Below are 25,204 nucleotides of genomic sequence, written 5' to 3'. Positions count from 1 at the left end.
TGGGGTCTGCTGCTCAGGGGCTCTGAGGCCAGTTTGGGCCTCTGGAGAAAGAAACCTACCCTGGCAAGCTTCTTGGAATTCTGTCTTCCTCCCTGGTGGTGGTGTAGTGCCTAAAGCATTTGACTGCTAACCAGAAGGCTGGTGGTTCAAACCCACCAGCCACTCCTCGGAAGGAAGATTGGTCAATCTACTTCTGTAGAGATACTGCCTTGGAAAATCAAGGAGGGTTGCTATGAGTCAAATCGACTTGACGGCAGTGAGTTTGATTTGGTTTTTGGTTCCCTGGTGCACTCACAAACTTTCTGTTCATCCATGTCCTTGTTGGCAAATGGGAATGATCATCTCTTCCCTAAAGGCTGGTGGTGTAGTGGTTAAGGCATTTGACAGCTGTGCTTCAAACCCACCAGCTGCCCCATAGAAAAAAGATGGGGCTGTCTGCTTCCCCAAGGTTTACAGCCTTGGGAACCCAGTGGGGGTTGCTGAGTCAGAATTGAGTTGGTGGCAGTGAGTTTGGGTTTTTGTTTTGAAAGCCAAGGAGACTGTAAGTTTTAATACCCTCTACAGGTGAGAAGAGGTGCTTTGGTGATGCAGTGCCTAAGGCACTTGACTGCTAAACAGCAGGTTGGTGGTTCAAACCCACCGGCCACTCATGGGAAGGAAGATGAGGCAATCTACTTCCGTAAAGATTTACTGCCTCAGAAACCCAGTTGGGGGGGGGGGGTGTCACCGTGAATTGGAATCAACTCAGTGGCAGTGAGTTTGGTTTAGTTTTACAAGTGAGAAAAGGCCCATATCTCCCACTCTCAAAAAGCTGAAAATCTGGTTAGAGTTAGGAGAACCCTGCTATTCAGTGGTTCATTAGACATTTGATGAGGCTGCCTCTGTGCCAGGCCCGTGCTGATCACAGGAGAGGCAGGGGGAGACAAGAGACCTGGGCCCTGTCTTCACCTAAGCCACGGAGGCTGGAAACCCGGAGCTCTAGTTAAACTCACTGCCGTTGAGTCGTATACCCGCAACCCCTCCTTGGGTTTCTGAAGCGGTACCTCTATGGAAGTAGATTGCCCAGTCTTCCTTCCAGGGAGTGGCTGGTGGGTTTGAGCCGCCAGCCTTCTGGTTAGCAGTCAAATGCCTTAGGCACTATGCTACCAGAACATCTAGGTACTTTATTTTAAAGGAGCCCTGGTGGCACTGTGGTTAAAGTGCTCGGCCGCTACCCGTAAGGTCAGTGGTTAGAACCTATTGGCCGCTCTGTGGGAAAATGATGTGGTGGGCAGTCTGCTTCCATAAAGATTTATGGCCTTGGAAACCTTCCCTGTAGGGTCACTGTGAGTTAGAAAAGAGGACACAGTGAAGAGGTAACTACAAAGAGGAAGTGGGCAGAAAGCTGCTACGTTGTGGGGAATTGCAGTCAATGTCATGAAACAAAATGTGTCTGAACTGCTGTATGGAAAAAGAATTTGCTCTGTAAACTTTTACCCAAATCACAATACAAATTAAAAAAAGAAAAAGTAGAATAAAGTTAAAAAAAAAAAAAATATTTCACTCTGAATTGCTATGTATGTAAATGAGGCCCAAGTCCAGAGCCCGGCTTGAGGTTGCAGTTTCTCTCTGGGCTCAGGAAGCAGCCCTAAGCAGGCCCCTGCCCCTGGGAGCCTGGGTGCCTACTCTCTTCTTCCCAACCATATTCCTTTCAGGAGGGGTCACACAGCACAATGCCAGCTCTGCCTTTGGACGAACTCCAGATCACCCACAAGGACCCGAAGACAGGAAAGCTGAGGACTTCACCAGCTCTGGTGAGCCGGTGCCTTGAGGCCCTTCAGCTCGATATTATCTTGCTTGCAATTTCAGAAGCAAAAAGTAAATTCCTTCCTTATCTGTACCAAGAATGACCCGAGGGCCTTGGCTGGTAATTCAGTAGCTGGGATACCATAAGTCCTTCCAGGCCCAGTAAAGAAGTTTCCTTCTGAGTTTGAGTTTGAGCAGTATTTCCCATGTCGCCACCGCATACCGTCCCCTCAAAGCATTTAACGTTGACTAAGAGGTGGGTGGCAGTTCTGATTGAGCTGAGCTGGCCTGGCAGCGGATCCAGTTTGAAGCAGGATAGGGGTTTGATCCTGGGGGCATCGTTCAGGTTTCAGGCAGGATGTTTTCAGAACCTTTAAGCTGCTCCCCACACTTTGGTGAGGACCCTGATTTCAGAGCTTGGGCCCTACTTTTATCTCCACTGGGTAAGAAGCCCATGTCCAGAGCCTCCAGCAGGGTTTGTGAAACTGAAAACGGAGGCTGTGAACATGCCGGTTACCAGTGGCAGAGAGATTAGAGTCATGGAGAGGTGCCAGGCTGCTGAAGAAGGAGACAGACGCAGGGACTGGAGTCCCCATAGCTGCTTGTTGTTTTCCCAAGAATATGAGCTTACTGGAGCAAGGTGGGAGGAAGTATTTTCTGGGGGCTTGAGTAAAGTCGTGGGAAATAGGAGCTTGGTATTTTATCCTGCCTTCTGGATGGCTTCTTATTACTTCCTAAATTACCCTCTAATAATAGTACCTCCCATTTATAGAGCACGTGCTCCCTGCCAAGCTGTTCTAAACACTTCACCTGGATTATCTCATCTAAGCTGTACCACAGCCCTATAAGTAGGTAATTTTTACAGGTGAGGGAGCTAAGGAATAGAGAAATTTTGTTGAAGGGCAGAGAACTAGGTAAGCTGGGGAGCCAGGATGGGACCCACAAGTCACTTAGGGTGGAAGCAAGATAGCAGAATTAAAGAACACAGGCTTAGGTGTTAAATCTCACACCTACTTGACTATGTGACTTTGGACAAGTTTCTGAATCTCTCTAAGCCCCAGGATCCAAAAAGGGTAATAGAAGAACCAGTGTTGTGCAGTGTTTGTGAGGATTAAAGGAGATATCTGAGAATTGGTCAGGCAGGAACATAGGAAATAGTCAATAAATGGTAGTTATGATAGTGATGGGGAGCTCTGGTGACATAGTGCCTAAGGCACTGGACTGCTAACCAGAAGGCTGGCAGTTCAAACCCACCAGCCACTCCTCGGAAGGAAGATTGGGCAATGTACTTCTGTAGTGATACTGCCTCGGAAGCCCAAGGGGGGGGGTCACTATGAGTCGGATTTGACTCAACAGCAGTAAGTTTGGCTTTTTGGGTTTGGGTATGATAATAATGACAGTAATAGAAGCATTGATCAACGGGTAGGAAGAGGGACAAGCTGAGGGAGACAGCTGCCCAATTGAGGGGTCATCTTGGTCAATCTGAAGTGTTACTCTGCAGGCCACAGGGTGCTCCTGAAAGTTGTCCTGAGTTAGGAACCCACCCTACATTTATCCCTTTAGTCTTGACTTTGGGCAAGAAGATCTTTAGGCAGTGGCAACCACCATACTGTGTTTGCAGAGTGGTAGATGGGGCTTGTGTTTATCGAATAGTCACTGTGCACACAGCACATACTTCACGCTGTTGAAGATCCAAAAGAAAGTCAGTGTTTGGCCAGAAGGGGTGAGTGGACTCTTGAAGAAGACAAGACTCAAGTTGGGCATTTGGAGAATGTACAGAACAGCCTCTTAGCAATAATCAAGGTCAATAGAATAGAAGTTTAATGAACAGAAAATGTTCAGAAGGAACATTTCATGGAGCAGGTAGGACCTTACCTGGGCTTGAAGGGTGACATGGGACTTGGGCAGGAGAGAGGACACAGCTGCGTCCTGCTGTAACTCTACTCTGAAATCTTCCATGCAGCCCCCTTCTGCGTCTTTGCAGAATAAAGCCAGTACTCTTGAGCTTGGCATTCAGGGTCCATCAGAGACCTTGGCAGGATCTGGCCCTCCATTACCTCCTTTCGTCCCTTTAAATAGCTTGCAAATATGTATGGAAAATCTTCATTATGCCAGGCACTGTCATTGGGATTTGGGATGCTGTGGTAATCAAGGCTTTCCTCTAGATACCTACAGGCTGGTGGGGGAGAGATAAGAAAGCAGGCCCTTTTTTTAATAAAACTTTATTGAGGTATAATTAAGGACAATAAACTGCACACATTTGAAGTACACAGTTTCGTTAAGTCTTGGCCTATACACACACCCATGAAACCATCGCCATAATCAAAACAATGAACCTTTCCACTCCCCCCGAAAGTTCCCTTGTGCCCCTTTATGATGTACCCTCCCCACTCTCCCTGTCACCAGCAGCCACTGATCTGAGAGCAGACAGCTCTGATGCAGGTCTACAAGTCTACAGTAGGGTGGGCACGGAGTGAACCCCTAAACCAGTCTGGAGTGGGAATAAGGGAAGCTTTCTGAAAGAGGTGAGATCAGAGCTGGGGTCAGAAGGACAAAGTGAGGCTAGGGTGGCACACGGATAACTGTAGGTTGTCTGGTAGGTCTGCAGTATAAGCTTTGGTTCAAATCCTGCCCAGTTGCTTCCTTATTGCCTGTGACCTTGGGACGGTTCCTGAACCTTACTGAATTTTCATTTCCTCCTCTGTAAAATGGGGAGGGTACTGTCTCCCTTTTGCATAATTGTAGATTTGGGGGAGGGGGGAAAGGTTGTGGACATGTCTAGTCAGCAGCTGGCATGCAGCAGGTCGTCAATAAGTGGTGGCTTTGTCATCACCGTTCCAGCACTCTCTCCCTCCCAATCCATCTCCCACCGCCCAGTGCAATGTGTGCCATAGTTACGCTGACTCATTTTCATTCCTGCGTAAAAATGCTGTTTCCTTCATCCAAAAATCCTCATCCTCCAAGGCCCAGGCCAGATGCCGCCTGCTCTGGGAAGCTGTCCTTCATCCTCCAGTTGTAGTTCATTCCCATCTGCACCCCCGTGTCCCTCTGCTAGGCTTTGAGTGGTCGGTTCCTCTGCTTTGTGCTCATTGGGTGGTTTGTGTGCATCTTCTGTCTGCAATGTGGGCACTGTGAGCTCTGGATGCTTTCTGCACGTGTTCCACTGCACCTGGCACAGCAGGTTCCCCGTGTGTGTTAGCAGGACTTTAGGGAAGGTAGCATCTCGAGGGAGGGTGTCGTCTATGTTAGGGGGCAGAGGAAAGTGACAAGCTGGCCTGAGAGGTGAGGTGTTGGTAGATTGGAGTAGAGCAGAGCTTGAAGGCCAAGGAGATGAGGTTAGCCTCTAGATAGTGGTTTTTAACTGGTTTCAATCAGCAGAATACCTTTTTTCTCAAACAGATCTGTACCTGGAACCCCACTATATAAATTCTGGCTTCATTGGGAGAGAGTCCTGAAGACTTACCTGATAGGCGGCCCCCAAGGAAGTCTTGTGGAGCTACAAAAGTCCAGTTTGAAAACTTGCATTAGACAGGAGAGGCAGAGGTAGTACTTGCAAAGGTCTTTCCTGTGTCCTGGAAGTAGGTGGATTATGGTTGATAACAGCTGAGATGTTGCCTGGCCTTCCTCCTGTAACCACTTCCCCCAGAGAAAGCAGCCCTTATGTAGTCAGAGGAGAAAACTGAGCTCATCAGCTCCTCTTTATGGTGAACAAAGTAGGATTTGTTCATGGCAAGCAAGGTAAGGGTTGGAAGAGAACTGATGACTCTGAGACCTTCAGTTAGTTGCTTAGAATCTTTTCTTTAAGAAAATTACCAGAGCTTTTTTGTAATTATAAAAAGGGTACAACATACATAATGTAATGATACATACAGTATGATGCTATTTGCATGAGAATGAAAAACAAGAGACTCAACATTAATGCCCAGGAAGATCTGCGTGCATATACTGGATGATGAGTGGTTACTTCCAGTAGGCTGTGGTCCCAGGTGACTCACCTTCTCTGTACTATTTGAAATTTTTGAAAGAAAAGATGCTTGTGTAATTGAAAATCAATTTAAAAAGTAATATATGTTTGTTTAGAAAAATTGGAAAATATGTTTAAGCCATAATCCCACCTTTCAGAGATACCTGCTATTAGTTTTTTGGTGTAATTCCCCACTTCTTTTTTGAAAAATTATACCAGTGTATGACTGTGTTCAATATATATACTTTGAAAAAAACAAAAAACTGGTTGTATTAAAAAGCCTGCTTTTTTCTTTTCTGCTTAACCTTGCCCTGCATCATTAAATACTCTTCAAAATCGTGTCTTCCACTGACTGCCGAGTGTTCCCTGGAAGCAACCATGCCCTCTTTGTGAAATACACTCGATCCTTTATGCTTAAAAGCTCCCTTGGGGGTCACCGGTGGGAACAGCCAAGTGTTGTCATTACTGTGGGTTGGCAAATGGGCCCTCGCTGACTAACCTCTGCCACGTTAACATGTGGTTTTTGGATCTGTAGCACCCCGAGCAGAAGGCAGACCGGTATTTTGTGTTATACAAACCGCCCCCTGAAGACAACATTCCCACCCTTGTGGAGGAGTATCTGGAACGTGCCACCTTCATAGTCAACGACCTTGACTGGCTTCTGGCTTTGCCTCACGATAAATTCTGGTGCCAGGTAACATTTCATCAAAATTAACACTAAGACAAAGTGCACTGACATGCTGTTGGTTGGTTGCTGTTGTATTTTTCCACCCGCCTCCCAAAAAACAAACAAACAAACTTACTGCCATCAAGTCAGTTCTGAGTCATAGCAACCTCCATTAGGTTTCCAAGGTGGTAAATCTTTATGGAAGTAGATCGCCCCGTCTTCCCACTGCAGAGCAGCAGGTGAGTTAGAACCACTGACCTTCTGGTTAGCAGCCAAATGCCTTATCCATTATGCCACCAGAGCTCCTTATTTTTCCTCCCAGGAGTTACTTTTTTTGTCTTACTTCTTACACTGGATCCTTAATAACAAATTGTGGTTTGGATTGTGCTGTCTTAATGTCGCAATCGTAATGATGTTTATAGAACTCCTTCCAAAGTGTCATTTTTAGAATATTGTGTTTAGCCCTTGGCTCATTCATAACTCCTTGGTCCCCAGGGATTGAAGTGTTTGCCATAGGCCAGGGCTGATGGGCCGTGAGCTCCTACATTTGCAAGCCCTCAGGCCTCAGAGGTAAACCCTTGCTCTCCTGTCTCCTGACTTAGGTTATCTTTGACGAGACCCTGCAGAAGTGCCTGGACTCCTACCTTCGTTATGTCCCCCGGAAATTTGATGAGTGGGTGGCCCCAGGCCCTGAGGTTGCTGACTTGCAGAAGCACCTCCATCGAAGCGTTTTTCTCACCTTCCTCCGCATGTCCACTCACAAGGAATCCAAAGTAAGGCCCTGATCCTGTGACAGGTCACCACTTGATACCCAACACCTCTGTCCCAGACTCGCCACCCCTGGGAATTAAGGCTCTGGAAGCATCGAGTTTCCTCTTTGTCTCCCCTCAGCCTTTATTCCCACCATTAGGGCGGAAATCTGTGCCTCAGCCCTTATTCTCTCATTCACCTGGAGGTCTGTGTTACACCCAGTGTTCTCTTCAGTGGGAGCCGAAGGCTCTTTGCCAGTTGACGTGTGACTGCACTTTTATCGTGCGTCACAGGATGGGAACACTGATTCTGAGTTTTTAAAGAAACTTTTATGTGCTTTTCAAAAGTCTACTGTCTCTTTCTTCCTGACTTTTAAAATAGTAACGCTGTCTCTGAACAATTTCAGCATTACAGCAGTAAGTCAACAGTGAAGGCCAGCCACAGAATTCCCTCCTCACCGAAATAACCACTTGGAAGGGGCATGCTCCTTCAGGAATGTTTTCTTCTTTTCAGTGTGTTTGTATATATATGTGTGTGAAGTTATTTCAAAAATAGGATTTTAAACAAATTTACAGGCAGTCCCTAGGTTACAAACGTCAGACTTAGGGACAGCTCCTGCTTGCCTTTTAATGTTATGTAAATTTGCCCTCACTTTGAGACAGTTGAACCAACTCCTGCTCTCAATGAATTCTTCATCACTGCATATGCAGCTTTGAAATCATTGAAAAGGCTTTGAGCCTTTTCTCCCACTAAAAACAAAACCCAAACTCACTGCCATCAGGTTGATTCTGACTCATAGTGACACTGTAAGGCGGAGAACTGCCCCATAGAGTTTTTAAAGCTGTGAATCTTCATAGAAGCAGACTTCTGTATCTGTCTCCTGCAGAGTGGCTGGTGGGTTCAAACCTTTTAGTTAGCAGCCAAGCGCTTAACCACTGTGCCACTAGAGCGCTTTCTCTTGGACTAACCAAAACCAAAACCACTGCCATCAAGTTGACTAGTCATAGTGAGTCTATAGGACACAGTAGAACTGCCCCATAGGGTTTCCAAGGTGTCAGTCTTCATAGAAGCAGACTGCCACATCTTTCTCACACAGAGCAGCTGATAGGTTTGAACCACTGGGCTTTGGGTTAGCAGTGCAGTGCTTTAACCACTAGACCAGCAGAGCGCCTTCTCTTGCACTGAAGTAAGGCTAAATAAGAACTGTGTGCATCGGTTCCTACTCACCCACAAGGGCCACTTAAATAGACAGTTAGCAGCAGACCTTGTTTGTAACTGGGTAAAACTCGAAAATCAAATTCACTGCCATCTAGTAGAGTCTGACTCATAGTTGACCTGACCCCCTTTGGGTTTCCAAGGCAGTAAATCTTTACGGAAGTAGATTGCCCAGTCTTCCTTCTGCGGAATGGCTGGTGAGTTTGAACCACCAACTTCTGGTTAGCAGTCAGATGCCTTAGGTACTACACCACCAGAGCTCCTTTGTAACTGGGTACCTATATTTTGTCGTACTACTGAGAATATACAGAGCAAAACGTACACTAATTCAGCCATTTCTACGTGTACAGTTCAGTGACGGTGATTACACTCTGAGTTGTGCAACCATTCTCACCCTCCTTTTCTGAGTTGTTCCTCCTCCATTAACATAAACTCACTGCCCCCTAAGGTTCCCGTCTAATCTTTTGAGTTGCTGTTATCATTTTGACCCCATATAGATAGTTCTTAAAAAGCATAATGCTCAGGGAAGATACTTTTAACTAGTTTAGCTAAACTGTTGTTTGTTTTTAAGAAGGCTTCCAGGGATACTTTGGGTTTAAGTTTTAAAGATTATCTCAGGGCAGTAGTTTCAGGGATTTATCCAGCTCCCATGGCTTCAGAAAGTCTAGAATCCATGAGAATTTGAAATTCTATTCTCCATTTTCTCCCTTTTGATCAGGATTCTGCTCTAGAATCTTGGATCCGAATGTTCAGTAATAATAGCGGGCATCATCCAGTTCTGGTTTCATGGCAAAAGAGGCAGCTATTCATGGAGGCAATTAGCAGCGTATTCCATACCCTCCTCCTATTCCTGGTTTTCCTGCTTCTGCCATTGCTCCAGATGAACAGACAAACATAGAATCTTGCTTTTTTTTTTTTTAATAGATTTTATTTTTTTAGAGTACTTTTAGTTTCACAGAAAAATTGAGCAGTGAGTACTGAGAGTTACCATATAGGAGCCTGCTTTTTTAAAAATACTTTTTAAGTACGAAAGTCTTTAAACACATGCAAAGGTATGATGAGCCCCTGTGCACTCGTGGCCCAGCTTTAACAGTTACCAGCATTGTGTTCATCTTGTTTTATCTTCCAGGCACACCTAGATTTTCCTTTTTTTTTTTTTTCCTGGAGTATTTTAAAGCAATCCAGATATCATGCTTATTTACCCATACACACCTCAGAATGAGTCCCCAACCAACTGTTTTATAGTTTGCTCCCCCCACACACACACACACACATTAAAATACAGAGTGGATGCTGCCCCAGGTCAGTATGTGAGGTTCAGCCATTTGATGGTACAGATGGACCATCATTTGTTACCTTGTTGATGGACTGGAAGGTTTTCTCATTTCTAATGCACGTGCCTGTTGAAAGGCTCTCATCCTTCCCTCTGCACTTTTTCTAGGATCACTTCATTTCCCCTTCTGTGTTTGGAGAAATCATCTACAATAACTTCCTGTTCGACATCCCAAAGATCCTGGACCTCTGCGTGCTCTTTGGAAAAGGCAACTCGCCACTGCTCCAGAAGATGATAGGTTGGTAGGAAGCAGGGCCTGGCGGGTGGCCCAGAGATGGCCCTCATGTGCCAAACTAGAGGTTCCAGAGGTGGGCACCTAGGTGGGTGCAAAGGGGGTCAGGGCAGCAGTGGGGTGGGAGGGGGAGTGGTGCTTGCAAGTCTCTTGACAGATACATGAGTGTCAGCTGAGATAGAAGTGAGGCATGTGAGTGGGGGAGTGGACACCAAAATGTGTAACATACAGTTCCTGTCCTTGAGGATGTTGGAGTCATTGAATTAGGCCATGTGTCAAACAGCTAAAGGAATGGGGATGTTTACTTGGGAGACAGGAATAAGAAAGCAGTAATAGCCATTATTGAGTGTTTACAGGGGGCCAGCATTGTACAAAAGTTATCTCAGTTGGTTCCTCACTCTGACCCAAGAGATGAGTGCCCTCTCTGATAAGGAAACAGGTTCAGTGGCAGAGAGTTGCCTGAGAGGACATGGCCGATAAGTGGCCAAGCCAGGAGTCATGCTGTGTAGGCCTGACTCCGAGCTCTTGTTCTTTGCCACTCCCTATTTCAAGAGATGTTGGAACCGGCATCAGAGATGTCCGACCTGCATTGTTGCTGAGAGCAGATGAGGGCAGAGCTCTTGGCTTGTCAAAGGGTTGGACTTCGGATCCCAGCCGAAGGCAGTGAGCTGGAAGGTTCTATCAGAAATGGAAGCACTATAGGGATGCTGCAACCCCAGCAGATTCCTCTGTGACTCTCAGCTTGGATAGGAGCCATGATGGAGACATGCCTTCCTAGACACCCCTGCCAATCCTGCTCACTCAGACTGTAGGACACAACCTTCCAGACATCAGTCATCCCTTGAGGTAGCCTTGCTTGCTTGCTTGACTGTATGTTAAGGTAGAAAAGTTTAGAAGAATATAAAAATATCAAGAATCAGGAAAGCAGTTAGTAAAATCCTTCTCCCAGAGACAGCCATTATTGTCACCTATGTTCTTTCCTTCTAGTCTTTTTTTCTGTGCATTTAAAAAAGTATATTTAGATGTATATGGAAGTTAGTATCAAGCCTTTTCATTGGAGCAACCTCTTATTTCTTACTTAAATCTGCTTATTGCCTGATCATCGCTTCATTTCTCTGTTTTCTCAAGGGAAAACTTACAATTTTACTATAGGCTGAAGGAACGGGGTAAGTGAGCCAAAGTAGGCACGATTGTTCGAGGAGCAGTTCTTAGGCCAGCCTGCTTCGAGTGGAGCATTCCGAGAGGGTGGCAGCGGAGGCACGAGGAGGAGGAAGTTGAGTCAGACTGGGGAAGGTTCTTCGCCAGGCTACAGTACGTGGGGGGGCAGTATTGCTGGGTGGTTAAGAAGGGCAGGCTCACAAGTTGAACGGCCTGATTCACACTCCAGCTTATTCCTGGCTGTGTCCCATTGACCAAGTCAGTTAAGCACTTTCTTAGAGAAATACCACAAATGGGTGCCTTCACAAACTAGTCTGAGTTCAGGGTGCCGGCTCTAGGGAAAGACTTTCTCTCTCTGTTAGCTTATGAGCAAAGTCCTTGTCTCTTTGAAGCTTCTGCTCCCGGGCGAGCTTCGTGTGGTTTGACATCTCTCTTCCCCCATCTCTGCTACTCGCTTACTTGTTTGATCTCTTTTATATCTCAGAAGACATTGACTTAAAAAAAGAGAGAGACTGATTTAAAATACACCCTACACTAAGACTGTCCCATTAACATCACAAAGAAAACCCATTCCCAAATGGAATTATAACTGCAGGTATAAAAAGAAGAAACCAAACTCACTGCCATCAAGTCCATTCCAAACTCATAGAGACCCCCTTTGTTTCCAAGGCTATAAATCTTTACGGAAGCAGATGCCTCATTGCTCTTCTGCAAAGTGTCTGGTGGGTTTGAACAACTGTGCTTTTTGTTAACAGCCAGATACCTTACCCTCTATACCACCAGAGCTCCTGATTAATAGGTATCCAAAAAAAAAAAACCATCAAGTAAATTCTGACTCATAATGATCCCCATTGGGTTTCCAGGGTGGTAAATCTTTACAGAAATAGATTGCCACGTCTTCCCATGGAGCAGGTGGTGGGTTTGAACTGCCATCCTTCTGGTTAGCAGTCAAATGCCTTAGGCACTGTGCCACCAGAGCTCCTTTCGGTTAACAAGTATAGGGGTTAGGATTTACAGCACATATTTTTTGGGGGAATACTTTTAATTTGTAACAACCACTATAAACCTCATTTTCGTATCTGAAAAAATGGGATGGCTCTGGGAAATCATTATGAGGTAGTGGAAGTGATGTGCCTGTCATGTTCCAAGCACTTGGTAAGTGTGAGCTCTCCCTGTTTCGATGCCATGGGCGCCTTTGAGGAGCTGGGAGCAGGGTGAGGAGCCGTCTGGGAACAAGGTTACTCTGGCATTGTGCAGGTCGGGAGGGATGGAGGTGGGAAGCCTTGTGGGAAGCTAAGGCTTCAGTGTGGGTTTGAAAGACAGATCCTGGTTGGGTGTTGGAGCGGGACAGGGCACCACAAAGGCAGAGTAAAGCAGGGCTTGGTGAGGTGAGCTGGAGGGAGAAGTCTTAAGAATTCTAGAGACAATTCGTGTCAGTTGCAGAAAGAGGGTTTGTCAGGAGGTGGAGGAAGAGCTCTGAGTAGAGACGAGGTCTGTAGTGTATGTGTTGAGTACAAGGAGCTTGCTTTCTATAGTTCCAGGTGGCAAGGGTGCAGCAGGACAGCTCTACCTGTTGTCAGAGTCCCTAATCTTTGTTCATCGACCCCTTCGAGAATGAGAAGGAGCTTCTCTCCAGGCAAAAAAGTACCCCCTGATAGATTGTACCCCCCTAATATGTTTTGGGGTATGTTAGGGTGTTCTCAGACTGCAGATCAAAAATTCTCCCTGGCTTGTTAAGGAGAACACCTCTTCAGCTGCCAGAGAGCAGTTGCAGAAAAGAGGTGAGGCCATCAGGTGCCCCTTTGCTGTGTGGGGAGCAGAAAAGGGGCCTGCAGGCATTACCTCCTGTCCCCAGACCTTCTTCCCAGCCCTTGAGGAGAAAGCACAGCAAGGAGATGGGCAGCCTTCTCTTCCTACACTGCCGCAGCTCCTGGGGAGAGCAGATGGGCTGTAAGGAGGCTGGCGGGGAGGGGAGGGGAGGAGGAACAGACCGAGGGTCCTGTGGTCAGAAGCCCTGTCCTTACCCTGCCCGTTGGGCTGGAGGGGAGGGGGGCTTTGCTTCCATGAAGATTATAGCCTTGGAAATCCCATGTTGGTCCCCCCCAAAACCTCAAAGCTGGTATTGTGAATCAACAAGTGTAATTTTGAAATCAGGGCCTGTCAATTAGACTCTTTTGGAGCTGTTTTGCAAATCAGAGTAAATCATTGACCACCCTGATCTATTTGGCAGTACCTTTCACTCACCCTGGGCATCTGATCCACATTAGTCAGACAGCAGACATTTAAATGGATGCCATTGCTTTCCCCTGCCTTTCTGTTATTTTGTTAAGAGATCAGAAGTCAGAGAAATCTTCACTGTCACTGGAATCAGATAAGGAGAGATAGGGACTCCAGAGACCTCAAGGATTGTGACATTTAATCTGTGCTGGAACATGTGACATGTTACTCAAGTACTGGAAGGACTGTGAGAGTGCCTGCCTGCCCACCGGGCCAGGCCAGGTGGTCGGGCTGTGGTGGGGAGCATAGTGTGGCCCTGCCTGTGAGGGTCTTCCTGTGAGGGAGGCAGCCCAGTGGGCTGCTGCAAATGGTAAAGTGGCATGATGGTGGGAGAAGTCCTTGTTCCCAGGACGCACAGCCTGGAAAAAGCGACACCTGCTTATGGTGCACTTGGCACTAGGGAGTCACTCCAGGCAGACGAAGGGGCCGGGGCTTGTTCTCTGAGGTTGAAGATGGTTCAAGGGAAGATACGTTGTAGGGGGTGGGGAGAAGGTAGCGGAGGTGGCGGCAGAGGCCAGATCCTACAGGGCCCTTTGTGCTGTGCCCAGGCGTCTGGACTTGACCATGAGGATAACAATAGGAGGCTTTTTACAAGGAAGAGCAGAGGTTGATAGGGACACAGCTTGCCTCTCAGGAGTCGGAAGTGGGCACAGATGGTCTGCCCTGACAGCCCCCATCTGGAGGTGGGCAGTACCGAGCAGGCTCATGCAGGTAAAACTCAGCTTTCTGTGGAATCAAGGAAGCAAGTGGCATCCAGGAAGGTGTTTATGGAAAGTCCGTCCAACACCTAGTAATTTACTGACTCACTCAACTCAACTCCATCTGGCTTTTCATCTCATTCATTTTCAAGTCCTCCAGGGTGTGTGGATGAGGGCTACAGTGTTATCAGGAATGTAACCAAGGACAGGCCTGCCCCAAGTCAGAGGAGACCTAGAGTTCAGACCATCCAGACAAGTAAACCCACTGCCATCAAGTCAGTTCCAACTCATAGCGATCCCCATTGGGTTTCCAAGGAAGTAGATTGCCTCATCTTCCTCCCCCAGAGCAGCTGGTGGGTTTGAACTGCCAACCTTCTGATTAGCAGCCAGTTAGCTGGCCTTATATGTCAGGATTACAGGGGGGACCAAGAACCCTGGCATCTTTTTCAGGGCACCAGCATTTCGTATCATTCTGTTCCCAGCTAGCTGTGCCTCCCCTCCCTCGTCCAGCATGTGCATGGCGAGAACACTTGCTCTCCGTTCCAGTTCCCATATGCTCTAACCTACGCACGTGTAGCACCAGCACCTGGAGGATAGTGAACACTCACAGAGGAGCTTCATTTTCTAGAAACACCTCCCCCAGCGTGCTGGCAAATCCATGTCCAGGCTCCTCCAGACCTCTCACCGTGGAGTAGGACAGATGAGTGGGGCTAGCATGTGCAGAAGCAAAGAGCAAGGGCAGTTCCTAAAAGATTTCTCCCTGGAATCTGCTCACATTTTTGGAAGCATGACCTGGCAGGAGTCTTGGATTATAGCATCCACATTTCTTGAGCATAGAGATCCTATCTCCTAATTTTCCTGGATGTTCCAAAGCCAATGCTGTCATACAAGGCACGGTGCCCAGGTGTGATCACTCCCAGGGTACAGCAGGGCCAGCCGGTTTGACCAGGGTTGGTCTTTTACAGGATTCTTTAGGCAGAGGTGCTTAAAAGGTTAAGTTATGCTGAGCATGGTCCCCCGCAGCCCCCCTCCACGTACACACCCAGGGGAAGTTTCTAGGCCAGGCCAAAGCTCAGTGCCAGCAGGGACTGAGGCCAGGACTCCTCCTAGAGCAGACGGGCTTAGGAAAGGGTGAAAGGTTGCAGAACATGCTGGCAGCCATTTGTAACATGCCCTTTCCACCCTCACCCTTTTCCCCAATTCCCACCACTCTCTTCTCTTTTTAGGAAACATCTTTACCCAGCAGCCAAGTTACTATAATGACCTGGATGAAACCATCCCCACCATTCTTCAGGTACTGGTGCTTGACCTTGCCCCAGGGACCACGAGCAGACCCTCCCTCTCCCCCACCTGGTGGTGGTCCTTATCATTTCTGGAAAATCCAGGAAGAAATGTTTATTTCCTCTATCTCTCTGTCTAGACTATCTCCAGACCATCTTGATTCTACCCCTCCCCATAACCCTTCAAATCTGCCCTTTTTCCCTCTTGAATAGGACTAACCTCTAAAGGCCTGTCCAGCTCTTAGGCAAAAAACGTTTGTCGTGGTCTCATCTGAGACATTAGTATATATGCCTTGGAACAGTGGTGTGTATTGCAAGATTGTGTTCGTGTTATTTGCCAACTGCCATCTGCCTCTAAGGATACACTCCTAAGAGATATATTCCTTTGTAATAAGAGCTTTATATTTGTACAAAACGTTTTTATAAAATAATGAAGTTCACTGTGGAAACTCTAGAAAAAGAGAAAGATTAATATCCCCCTCCTTAATCCCACCCTCCTTGGAAGCAAGAATGGCCAGACTTCATCTCACCTACTTTGGCCATGTGTTGGAAGGGACCATTCTCTTGTTATTTATTGTTGTCATGTGCCATCGAGTCATCTCCAACTCATAGTGACCTTATTTACAACAGAATGAAACACTGCCCGGTCCTGTGCCAGTCTCACAATCCCTGCTATGCCTGGCCCATCGCCGCAGCTACCATGTTAATCCATCTTTTTGAGGGCTTTCCTCTCTTTCGTTGACCCTCCACCATTCCCTGGAGAAGGATATTATATGCTTGGTAAAGTGGAGTGTCAATTGGAAAGAAGAAGGCCTTCAACGAGATGGAGTGACGCAGTGGCTGCAGTAGTGGGCTCAGATATAGCAAGGATTGTGGGGCTGGCACAGGACTGGGCAGTGTTTTGTTCATAGCGACACAGGGTCGCTATGAGTTGGAGCCAACTTGACAGCACCTAATAACCACAACATAATCCCACCATTAGGAGATAGTCAGTGCTTGTGGGCTCAGATATAGCAAGGATTGTGGGGCTGGCACAGGACTGGGCAGTGTTTTGTTCTGTTGTACGCAGGGTCGCTATGAGTTGGAGCCAACTTGACAGCACCTAACAACCACAACATAATCCCACCATTAGGAGATAGTCAGTGCTTGTGGTGGTTTTCATAAGCATTACATGCTGGCTTCCATAAGGACAGCAGGATGAGCACTCTCACGATTTTACCAGGGGCTTTGTTTTCCCCTCTTTGTTAATTTATCTTTTATTTTAATATATATCCCACAAATAGGCATCTGCAGGGGATGCAGAAATGTGTGATACATTGCCAGATGTCTGTCTGTAAACGTTCATTACCATGTGCTTCCATCGCCTGTCCAGTCAGATAAAATTCGTAGGATTCTAGGGGCTTTACATATATTTTGTCACCATTGTGTCACCAAAATCCCATAATGAAGGTTGCTCCTATCCTCCCCATCTTGCACTTGTTCCGCCCTGACCCTGCTTTCTGGGAAGGTCATTGTCTTGGCTGAGACACTGGTATATGCACTTTGGGACTCTGGTATGCATGCCAAAGCAGTTTCTGGATCACCTGGCCCCACCTGGCCAAGCAGGCCTGGCTGCAGGGACGAGGCCCTAGCTGCTTTGGCAGGCTGCAGGAAGAGTCGCATCTCGCCTTCCGCAGGTGTTCAGCAATATCCTCCAGCACTGTGGCTTGCAAGGGGATGGGGCCTGCACCACACCCCAGAAGCTCGAGGAGAAGGGCCGATTGACCCCCAGTGACATGCCTCTCCAGGTGAGGTTGCCCTGACAACCCAGCCTCTTTCTGGCGGGGTCCCCTTCAGCCAGAGTCTGGCTACCCCAAGGCTGAAGAGGCTGGCATAAAAAAACATGACTTTGCTAATCACCCAACAGCTGCTTCTGTTCATGGCTCCTTTCCCCAGCTCACTGACCAGCTGGTCCCATCGTACAGACCTCGCCTGATTTCAGCAGGCTCCATATGCAGTTTTCAGTATCCACTGTGAAGTTTCTTCCTCAGTTCAAGTCCCTAGTTTCTCTCCGGGAGCGTTATTGATGGGATAATGGAAAGAGCAGGGAACAAGAATTCACAGGACAGTCTTCTGGTCTCCGCTTGGTTCAGCTTGAGAGACTCATTCATACCTCATTCACTGAGTCATTCATTCGGTGAATTAGCACTGAGGCACCCTCTGCAGGTTAGGCCCTGTGCTAGGCCCTGGGGGTAAAACAGTGAGTAAAAGCAGATGCAGCATCTGCCCTCCTGGAACTCAGTGTCTGATAGGGATGGCAGACAGAAAGCAGTGCTAAGAAGCTTGGACCCTGTGCTAAGCGCTGGAGGGCAGTCCAGCAGGAATGAGGCAGCCGTGAGCTGTTTTACTGGAGCTTACAGCCTCGTGGGTAAAATAGCTTTTAACCAAGTGATTCAGAAGGGAATATGCCAGGTGCTGTGGGAGCACGTCATTCCCCTCTTTGAACCTCAGTTTCCTCCCCTGTGAAATGGGGGTGCTAAGGTCTACCCAGGCTACTTTTCAGAGTAGTTGTGAGAATTAAGCGTGCAAGAGATGTTCCGCAATCTGGCAGATGAGATCAGGAAGACAGTGTTTGCCCAGGGATAGAGGTAGGAAGGCAGGAGGTGGGGGGAAGGAAGCAGGAAGGGAAGCGGTGGGCGGAAGGAGGAAGTGAGAAGAGTGCTGTTACAGCGTGGGGATTGCAGTAAATGTCACAAAACAGAATGCGTATGGACTGTTGAATAGAAAACCAGTTTGCTCTGTAAACTTAGACCTAGAGCGTAATTAAAAACAAAAGAATATACCCTGTTTAAACTGTAAGAAAATTTGGGGCTTGATATTCTTGTCCTCACTGGGATATTCTTTATCTGTGTGGGACGCCAGGCATTGTCTTGGATTGAGGCGTTGGTTTTCCCCTGGCCTGGAAGAGAGAATCGTATTATCTTAGAGCTGGGAGTTATCCTACAGCTCAGTGGATTTAAGCCCATTTGAGCTATTGTAGCAGGACCTGAGGCACGGGTGAAATGAGGGGCTTGCTTGGACCGAGAGCCTAGAGGTGGACGCGTAAGGCGTTCTCGTCCATCCCCTGTGTGTGGTGTCCTGCTGTTTGGAGATCCCTGACTTTGTCAGCGGTGTCTCAGACCCTTTGCAGAGCTGTATGTCAGGGTGGGGGAGACTAATGCCTTGTTCTCTTTCGGCAACAGGAGCTGAAGGACATTGTGCTCTACCTTTGCGATACCTGCACGACACTCTGGGCCTTTCTGGACATCTTCCCTTTAGCTTGCCAAACCTTCCAGAAACATGACTTCTGTTCCAGGTCAGCAGTAGTCCCCACTGTGGCCGAAGAGGTCTGGTTCACACACTCGCTCAACAGATATGTACTGGGCAGTAGAATGTGCCAGGCCCCCTTCCAGCTTGGGGATGTGGCCATAAAGAAGATACTGTGTGGACCCTGCATGTTAGGAGCACACCTGCACTTTGGGCTAGGAATGGGGCAGAGGTGAAAAGGACAACCAAGAATAGGGGAGTTTGACTTCAGGCCTAGTTTGTTCCAAAGCCCCCTGTCATGGGCGGGCATGAGGGAGTGAGTGACAGGCAACAGGCTGTGCTCATTTCCCCGAGGACTCAGCTTCTAGTCCAGAGAAGAACACACGCAGGGAAACGCAGATGTGCTCGCTCGCGTCGGGGGCTGGGTGCCGTTGTCATATTACGAAGCACTTTGGGAACACAGGCAAGGGAGGCAGACTTCTGTCTGGTGACGTAAGGCAAGGCTTTGTGGCAAGCCACCCTTAAATCAGGTCTGGAAGAATGAGCAGGGGTCTTCTGGACAGAGAAAGCTGGAGGATGCGTGGGCAGGAAGGGCATCCAGGCAAGTGAGGGGAACATGCTAGGGTCCAGGGGGTTCAGGGGAGAGCCAGGTGGTGGGGTATTCCATGAGGCAGGGGTCGGGGAGCGAGGCGGGGGTGGGGCTTCCCCAAGGCAAGGGTCAGGGAGCTTTCCATGAGGCAGGCGTTGGGGAGCGAGGTGGAGGTGGGGGTTCCCCAAGGCAAGGATCAGGGAGCATTCCATGAGGCAGGGGTCGGGGAGCGAGGTGGAGGTGGGGGTTCCCCAAGGCAAGGGTCAGGGAGCATTCCATGAGGCAGGGGTCGGGGAGTGAGGCAAGGGTTGGGAAGCGTTCCACAAGGCGGGGATCCGGAGCGTTCCTCGAGGCAGGAGTCGGGGAGCTGAGCGTTCAGTGAGGTGGGGGTTGGGGGGTGAGTCTGCAGAAGCCAGATTGAGAGGACCCTGAATGTGCTGGCGGGGAGTGAAGTCTTTGTTCCAGGCAGTGGGGAGCCACTGGAGGCTTTCATCCAAAGGCATCATGGAAGGAGCCCACTGGAACAAAGAAAGATGTGGAGGAGGATTTGGGCCAGGGAGGGAGACCTACTTTTCTCACTGAGCCCATGAGGGTCTGTTATTTGTGCAGCAAGAAAGGGGTGTGTGGGCGGGCGTTCCTGGGCCAGAGTGAAGAGGCTGGCAGTCTGCACCTGGCACGGCCCGTTCTTAGCAGCCAGTGGCCTGTTCTTTTTGCCAGGCACCTCTCCCCAATGTTTGTGGGAGCTTCTGAGAACTCCCCAACTCATCCATCTAGCCATCTGTCCATGCGGTCACTTACTTGCCCAAAACATTTATCTAGTGCCAACACTTGCCAGGGTGGCAGCTAGCACTGTGGCCCCTCCCTGGTCTTCTCAGCTTCTGAAAACAGATGTCAGGATTGATCAGCCCGCCCAGAGTGTTGAGAGTTAAGTGCCCATCAGCACTTCCCCCAGAATAAAGGGGTGGGAGTGGATGATACCTTGTTTAGAGGGTGCGTTTTCTGATGAGAAAAATGGTGCGTGCTTGTAGGGAACTTGGAAGATATGGAAGAGTGGGGAATTAAAACCACCCATGAGAGAGATCCTGCCACAGTGAACCTGTGAGAGCCAGAACTTGACAGGACCTCCTTGTTTTTCTAGGTCTCACAAGTTTGCCGCTTTTGTAAAATGACCTTCTCTTAAGAAACCTACTTCATAAGCACCCAGTGAGTTTTCCTTCTCTGACACGTTTTCACCTTACACAGATTCTGGCTTTTTACTATGATTGGAGATCATATTGTTCTTAGAATTACCTATCCTGCTTATTTTCACTTATCCCAGGCCATCCCCCCTTTTGTTAACACTTCTTCCCAAGTTTCGGAAGTGCCGAACTCCCGGAAGGAGCAGGCCAAGGTCGGGAAGGGGCTGAGGGTGACAAAGAAAGGGAGACACTCTTGACCGTGTAAGTGATGCTGCCTTTGACCCCAGAACAGCCCAGGGCTGGCCCAGCCGGTTCACACTGTGCTTGAGGTCAGTCAGGAACACCCTGCTCAGCAAATGACACACCTCATAGCCCCAGTCCCTGAGACCTAGCTCTTTACCTAATCAGTCTCTACAACCCTTCCCCTCCCTCCCTCTTTCTGCCCTCCTTCTGTGAACGTTTTCATGCATTCAGACGGTTCAAAACTAAAAAACCATAATAATAATAATAATACAAAACCAAAACCAAACTCACTGCTGTCGAGTCGGATTCCACTCATAGCAACCCCTCCTTGGGTGTCTGAGGCGTATCACTACGGAAGTAGATTGCCCAACCTTCCTTCCAAGGAGTGGCTGGTGGGTTTGAACCGCCAGCCTTCTGGTTAGCAGTCAAGTGCCTTAGGCACTACGCCACAAGACTCCCAATAATAATAATAATAATAATCCAAACTCACTGCCATCCAGTTGATTCTGACTCATAGAGGCCCCTTTTGGTTTCCGAGGTGGTAAATCTTTACAGAAGTAGATTGCCCTGTTTGCCTTCCGCGGAGCGGCTGGTGGGTTTGAATCGCCAGTTTTCTGGTTAGCAGTCAGATGCCTCAGGCACTGCACCGCTGGAGCTCCTTATATACGAAAAACATAATGTATGGTGAAACGCCTTCTCCTTCCCTTTCCCCCATTCTGTTCCTCACACACAATCTTGTCTTTAGTGTTTTGGGGAATTTTCTGGAAATGCTTCAAACATGTACAAACAAATGTACATTTTATACATCCCTTCCCCCTTGTGAAAAATTTAGTGTGGGCATTTATAAGGACAACACAGACTGTTGGCATTTTCCTCTTCACCGGTGGGGTTAGTTCAGGGCACAGAGCAGCTATGATCTTTTTTGCCTGACTCGGCAGGATCCCATTGTAAGGGGTGCCAGACCCCACAGATGGACCGTTAGGTCGTTTTCAGCTATTACCAAAAAATGCTTCAATGACTAACTTTGCACACTCGTCAGTTTGCACATTTGCAAGTTTAGCTGAGGAGCGAATTCCTAGAAGTCGGATTCCAGAGACAGATGCTGTGTGCTTTTCACATTTGGACACATCTTGCCAAATCACCCTCCATGGAGGTTGCACCAGTTTACCCTCCCACCGGCAGTGCATGCTGGCAACACCTGAGCCTGTTGGGGCCAAACTGCCCTCCCTTTCCTTTTCTGGTGCCATCTGTGGGCCTAGCAAGGCCTGCCCCTTTTTGCCTAGCTACTTTCTGTTAGGTAGGGCACTACCCTGGAGAGAAGCTGCCAGAAGCCAGTCAGTCAACAGAGCCTGCTCCAAGTTCAACACTGTCCTAGGCATTGAAGCTGCAGTTCTTTCCGTGGGAGGCTTCAGATACTCTGAGGAAGAATTATGCCACAAAGGAGAGGCAGCTGCATTTACTTTTATTATTATTTTTAAAAAATTGTAGTAAAATATTACATTAAATTTGCTGTTTTAACCATCATTCAGTGTACATGTCAGTGCCATTAATTATATTTGCTGTGTTTGCAGCTGTTGTCACTGGTTCTAGAACCTTTTCATCACCCCACACTCTGTGTCCCTTAAGCAACCTCCCTTTCTCCCCTCCCCAGGCCCCTGGTAACCACTAGTCTAGTTTCTGTCTTTATGAATTTACCTCTTCTAGATTTCTCATATAGGAACTCTGATGGTGTAGTAGTTAAGGCATTTGGCTGCTAACCAAAAGGTCGGTGGTTCAAACCCATCAGCAGCTCCACAGAAGAAAGATGAAGTGGTCTGTTCCGTAAAGATTTACAGCAGCCTTGGAAACCCAATGAGGGCCACTATGAGTCAGAAACAATATAAGTGGAACCGTATTATATTTTGGGTCTAGCTTATGTCACTTGATATCGTTTTTAAGGTTCATCTGTGGTGTAGCATGTATCAGGCCTTTGTTCCATTTTGCTGCTGAGATCAAATTGCATTGTATGTTATGTACCACAGTTTGCGTATCCATTTCTCTGTGGACACTTGGGTGGTTTCCACCTTTTGGCTGGTGTGAGTAACGCAGCAGTGGACATGGGTATTCACATATGTGCTTGTGTCCCTGCTTTAGTTCTTTGGGTCCATACCTAGGAGTGAAATTGCTGGGTCATGTGGTAATAAGGTGTTTAACATTTCGAGGAACCACCAAACTCTTTTCATAGTCAGGCAACTGCATGTGATATTGTAAAGACAACCTATTTGAAGTGCTGGCACCTAGTTCCAGGAAGGAGTGAGCCCCATGGGTCAGCGTGATCAAGAAGAACCCAGGGAGGAGAGGGCCCTGATGTTCTACAAGGAGGGGGGGCACAGCTGTTGCGACAAGCTGGGAGGGCTGTGGGGGCCTGTGCAGCTGGAATACAAGTTTGGGAAAACGTGAGACTCGGGGCCGTGAGCTGAGAGGCAGGGGTGGCTGCTCTGTGCCAGATCTGGTTATACCACAGAAGGAGTTAGGTCTGCTGGTTTATCAATTAGAACAAGCCTATCTGGGCTGGGCCTTGGTTTCCTGTCTGAGTGGGCAACACAGCTAGAGGTCCTTCCCACGAGCCTGCTCCTGGGAGCCGGCCACAGCTGGCTACACCGTGGTGGGCTCAGGGGAGTGGAAAGCCAGGGTCGTCCCAGGGGAAAGCTTTGTGGGAGCGAGAAGTGGGCCTTCCCACTTGCTTCCATTGTCTTGATTTTCCATAGAAGTGTGGTATTTATCCACTAAACCCAGAATTTTACCTGTGTGTGCCTCCACAGACTAGCTTCCTTTTATGAAACGGCAATTCCCGAACTGGAGTCAGCAATTAAGAAGAGGAGACTTGAAGACAGCAAGTAAGGCGGGGACCAACTGAGGATGTTGTGGGAGCGAGAGGCCCAGTGTCAGGAGGCCTGAGCCGGGGCCCCGCCCACCGGCCTTGCTGAGGCTCCCGCAGCATCAGTTTCTCAAACAGGCGGTCGGCCGAGGACTGTGTGGCTACAGGCCCTGCGCACCCTCCCCAGCGGCTCCGCGGCCCCCGCACCAGAGCCTTCCCCATCAGCTGTTGCTCCAGCTTTTGTTAAATGGCCCGTTGGTTCCCAACCCACTGCTGGATCGGAAGTGGCTCTGGAACCAGCTGGCCACTCGGGGCCTGCAGCCTTTTGGCAGGGAACTGTGAGGGCTTCTCTCCCCTGGAGGGGAACCTGCAGCTGCTGGGAATAAGCTTCCTTGGTGCCTTTTGTCTCCCAGCTCCCCCTTTCTTGTTTCTCTCCGACCTTGACAGGCTGCTGGTGGCGTAGTGCCTACAGCATTTGACTGCTAACCAGAAGGTTGGCAAGTCAAACCCACCAGCTTTAACCCACCAGTCAAACCACGGAAGAAAGATGAGGCAGTCTGCTTCTGTAAAGATCTACAGCCTTGGAAATCCAACGGGGGTCGCTATGAGTCTGAATCGACTCGATGGCAGTGAGTTTGTTTTGTTTTGTTTCCGGTTTGGGCAGGCTGCTGGGTGACCTGTGGCAGAGGCTCTCCCATTCCAGGAAGAAGGTAGTGGAGATTTTTCATACCCTCATGAGCCAGGTCTGCCTCCTCCCCGTCCTGGAAGGCAGGTGAGCCCTGGGGAGCTGCCTCCCTCTTGCCAAGCCCACCAGCTTGGTTTCTACCACTTCATTTCTGCCACCTCCCCCTCTCTAGGCTCCCATCTGGCTGACAGAAATGGGAGACTGAGAAAAATGCCTCTTTGCTTTAACTTGGGGGGTGGGAGGGCAGGCTTGAGAGGGTGGTACAGCTTGTCTCACATCGAGTGATCGCATCTTCCCTGCTGGTGCCGTTCCAGCTGTGACAATGTTCAGAGCTTCACCGAGGAGTTCCTTCAGATCTTCAGCTCCTTGCTGCAAGAGAAGAGGTGAGTATGGCTGAGCCGGGCCCCAGCAGTGGGACAGCCTGTAGCCTTCCCACCGGTCCTCACGGGGCCTTATGTCATTGAACCCCTGCTGTATGTCCACCACGGTTCTAAGGGAGGCACCTGCTGACATCTGGGATTCGTGGTTGGGTAGCAGACACAGGGAGTGGCCCACAGCAGACAGTGTCCCTTTGGTCCCCAGCCCTGACCTTTCTGCCTATGCTGTACCCAATAGGTTCCTCCGGGACTATGACACCCTCTTCCCTGTGGCTGATGACGTCAGCTTGCTGCAGCAGGCCTCATCGGTCTTGTATCCTTTAACTCTGCTCCTGGGAAAGGGCCTGGCTGGGCCGGGTCGGGGATGAGCTGCTGGGTCCCACAGGAGTAGAGGGCGGTCCACCAGCTTTCCTGGGAGGCAGGCCAAGGTCCCAGTCCCTGCTTTGCTGGAGGTGACCGCTCTGATTCTTGGACAGGAGAGGTGTAGCCATGCTCTCTGCAGGTGTTCATGGAGTGTCGTGTCTGTGCCTTGTGACCAAGATGAACTCAGCCCCTGCCCTCGTGGACCTCACTGCAGGAGGGCAACGGTCAAGTAACAGGCAGCTAGATGAAGAGACCATGGTGGGACAAT

The 25,204-nt window shown here is 48.7% G+C and overlaps 1 protein-coding gene across 1 annotated transcript in view; it reads left to right on the top strand.

Annotated features, from left to right (window-relative positions):
* Positions 1-1,703: 1,703 nt before the first annotated feature.
* ASCC2 (activating signal cointegrator 1 complex subunit 2) overlaps positions 1,704-25,204 on the top strand; it is a 38,372-nt gene continuing 14,871 nt past the window's right edge. Inside the window, exons 1-11 of the mRNA XM_042781929.1 lie at positions 1,704-1,793; positions 6,285-6,443; positions 7,019-7,189; positions 9,823-9,952; positions 15,306-15,373; positions 17,036-17,146; positions 18,581-18,693; positions 23,456-23,530; positions 24,176-24,283; positions 24,511-24,579; positions 24,812-24,886. Of these exons, the coding sequence (XP_042637863.1) occupies positions 1,713-1,793; positions 6,285-6,443; positions 7,019-7,189; positions 9,823-9,952; positions 15,306-15,373; positions 17,036-17,146; positions 18,581-18,693; positions 23,456-23,530; positions 24,176-24,283; positions 24,511-24,579; positions 24,812-24,886 (1,160 nt within the window). The 5' untranslated portion in view covers positions 1,704-1,712. The remainder of the gene's footprint in view (positions 1,794-6,284; positions 6,444-7,018; positions 7,190-9,822; positions 9,953-15,305; positions 15,374-17,035; positions 17,147-18,580; positions 18,694-23,455; positions 23,531-24,175; positions 24,284-24,510; positions 24,580-24,811; positions 24,887-25,204) is intronic.

Source organism: Orycteropus afer, unplaced genomic scaffold, assembly GCF_000298275.1.
Source record: "Orycteropus afer afer isolate SDZICR_OR568_19922 unplaced genomic scaffold, OryAfe1.0 scaffold00197, whole genome shotgun sequence".
Lineage (NCBI taxonomy): Eukaryota > Metazoa > Chordata > Mammalia > Tubulidentata > Orycteropodidae > Orycteropus > Orycteropus afer.
The sequence above is the reverse complement of the archived record's forward strand: the minus strand, read 5'-3'. Positions and strand labels throughout refer to the sequence as shown.